Raw genomic sequence first — 1,872 nt, 5'->3', positions numbered from 1 at the left:
GCCCCACCTTCCTCCTGGCCCTAGAGTAAGTGCCCAGTCTAGCTGAGATGCCCACATATGTCTGATTATGAAGTCATATGAAGCCTGCTCTGGGCTTGGCCCTGTGCTCAGTGCTGGGTTTGGAAATGAAACAGCAGCCTCTGTCCTCAGGGAGCTTCCAGTCTGACTAAATACTCACACACCTGTCTATTCCTTCACTAAACATTCCCTGCTGAAACTGGAGGTAGCCAAGACCCAGCTCCTGGTCTACAGGGAAACTGAGGTGTAAGGTAGATCGGATGGTAAAAATAGGTTGAGAAAAACCGGGTGGTGGGCCAGCAGCCACAGTGGGCCCAGAGGACTTAGGGTACACTGCTGTGTGTACACACATATATATGGGGGCTCAGGCTTGCCAGGCTAGTGTCCAGCCACCTCCCCTTTTCTTCATTACCCTCTCCCAGGCCTCTACTGCAGTGGCTGGGTGAAGCGGGGGCCCACGGGTGTCATCACCACCACCATGACGGACAGCTTCCTCACCAGCCAGACTCTGCTGCAGGACTTGGAGGCAGGGCTGCTGCCGTCTGGCCCCAGGCCTGGCTATTCGGCCATCAAGGCCCTGCTCAGCAGCCGAGGTCTGAGCCCTGTGTGAACTCCTGGGAAGGGGAGTGGGTGGCCCCTGGGCCTTTCCTCTGTTCGGGAAGGCGTGCTCTGGGCTGGGATGGAGGAGGAAGAGGAGGCGGTGACCCGTCTTCCCTCTGCCCCAGGGGTCTGGCCCATCTCTTTTTCGGACTGGGAGAAGCTGGATGCCGAGGAGGTGTCCCGGGGCCAGGGCGCTGGAAAGCCCAGGGAGAAGCTGCTGGATCCTCAGGAGATGCTGCGGCTGCTGGGGCGCTGAGCCCAGCTCCCAGCCGGCAGGGAGGGGAGGAGTGCTGTAGGGGAGAAGGGCCTGGGCTGTTCTGATTGACGCTGGACCACAGCTGCAGCCCCTGCCTGCCCTGGCATGGGGCCTTGGCTGCCTCTTTTCCAGGGGTCTCTGAACACTTCCTCCTGCCAGAAGGTCACCCTTGCCAGTGTAGGTTTAACTCTTAGCAAGGAGATGACCTCAGTTAGGGATGGGTGCAGGTACACGCTGACACCTTCCTTTCTCCCACCTCTCTCCTGCTGGACTGTGGAGGGTCACCAGGTCGGAAGTATGCTGAAAATAAAATAGCTACGAGGGAGAGCCAATGTTGATATGCCTGCGCCTTCTTCTGGGGCCTGGGGTCACCTTCCATCCGCAGTTCCCCCTCTAGCCCCCAGGTGGCGCTGCAGAGCCAGCGCCCTGCTCAGGGGCCTCTTGGAGGGGGTTTGGTAGCCAGCCCTGGCACCCACCGTCCCTTTCTCGGCTTGGCCCTGCTGCTGAGGCCTGCCTGCCTTCTGCCCACACTGCAGGCACCCTAAGGCCCTGGCCTGCTTGCTCTGCTGGCCCCACTGCCTGATCCCCTCCTTGGTTAGCCCCTGGTACAACCAAATGAAGAAAAGAGAAAAAGTGGGAGTGAGGGGACTGGGCAGCAGCTTGCCTCAGTCCCTCCCTGTGGCCCCCACACCTCTGGTGCGAGTCCCCCACTCTACTTCCAATGCCTTGCACGCCTCATCGGTTTCCAGCCAGACCAACCAACCTTTTTAAAAGCAGTACTAAGCTCTCCGTAGGCATTTGCAGCTTACAAAGCATGTTCATCGTTTAAATGACAGTCCCCAAGATGCTGGCCTCACTTTATAGACTGAAGGATCCTGGAAATTAACTGGCCCAAGGTCATACACATAGTGAGATTTGGACTCGAACCTAGGGCTCCTGGTGGTGTTTTCTCTGAGGCCGCTTTGGCCCTGAGTGTCGGGTCTGGGGATACAGTCCTA

The 1,872-nt window shown here is 58.5% G+C and overlaps 1 protein-coding gene across 1 annotated transcript in view; it reads left to right on the top strand.

Annotated features, from left to right (window-relative positions):
- The window catches only part of FDXR (ferredoxin reductase), an 8,446-nt gene extending 7,245 nt beyond the window's left edge, over positions 1-1,201 (top strand). The window contains exons 8-10 of the mRNA XM_019644230.1: positions 253-262; positions 401-611; positions 744-1,201. Coding sequence (XP_019499775.1) covers positions 253-262; positions 401-611; positions 744-874 — 352 coding nt within the window. The 3' untranslated portion in view covers positions 875-1,201. The remainder of the gene's footprint in view (positions 1-252; positions 263-400; positions 612-743) is intronic.
- The last annotated feature ends 671 nt before the right edge of the window (positions 1,202-1,872 follow it).

The sequence above is a fragment of the Hipposideros armiger genome, unplaced genomic scaffold (genome assembly GCF_001890085.2).
Source record: "Hipposideros armiger isolate ML-2016 unplaced genomic scaffold, ASM189008v1 scaffold_87, whole genome shotgun sequence".
NCBI classification, from domain to species: Eukaryota; Metazoa; Chordata; class Mammalia; order Chiroptera; family Hipposideridae; genus Hipposideros; species Hipposideros armiger.
The sequence above is the reverse complement of the archived record's forward strand: the minus strand, read 5'-3'. Positions and strand labels throughout refer to the sequence as shown.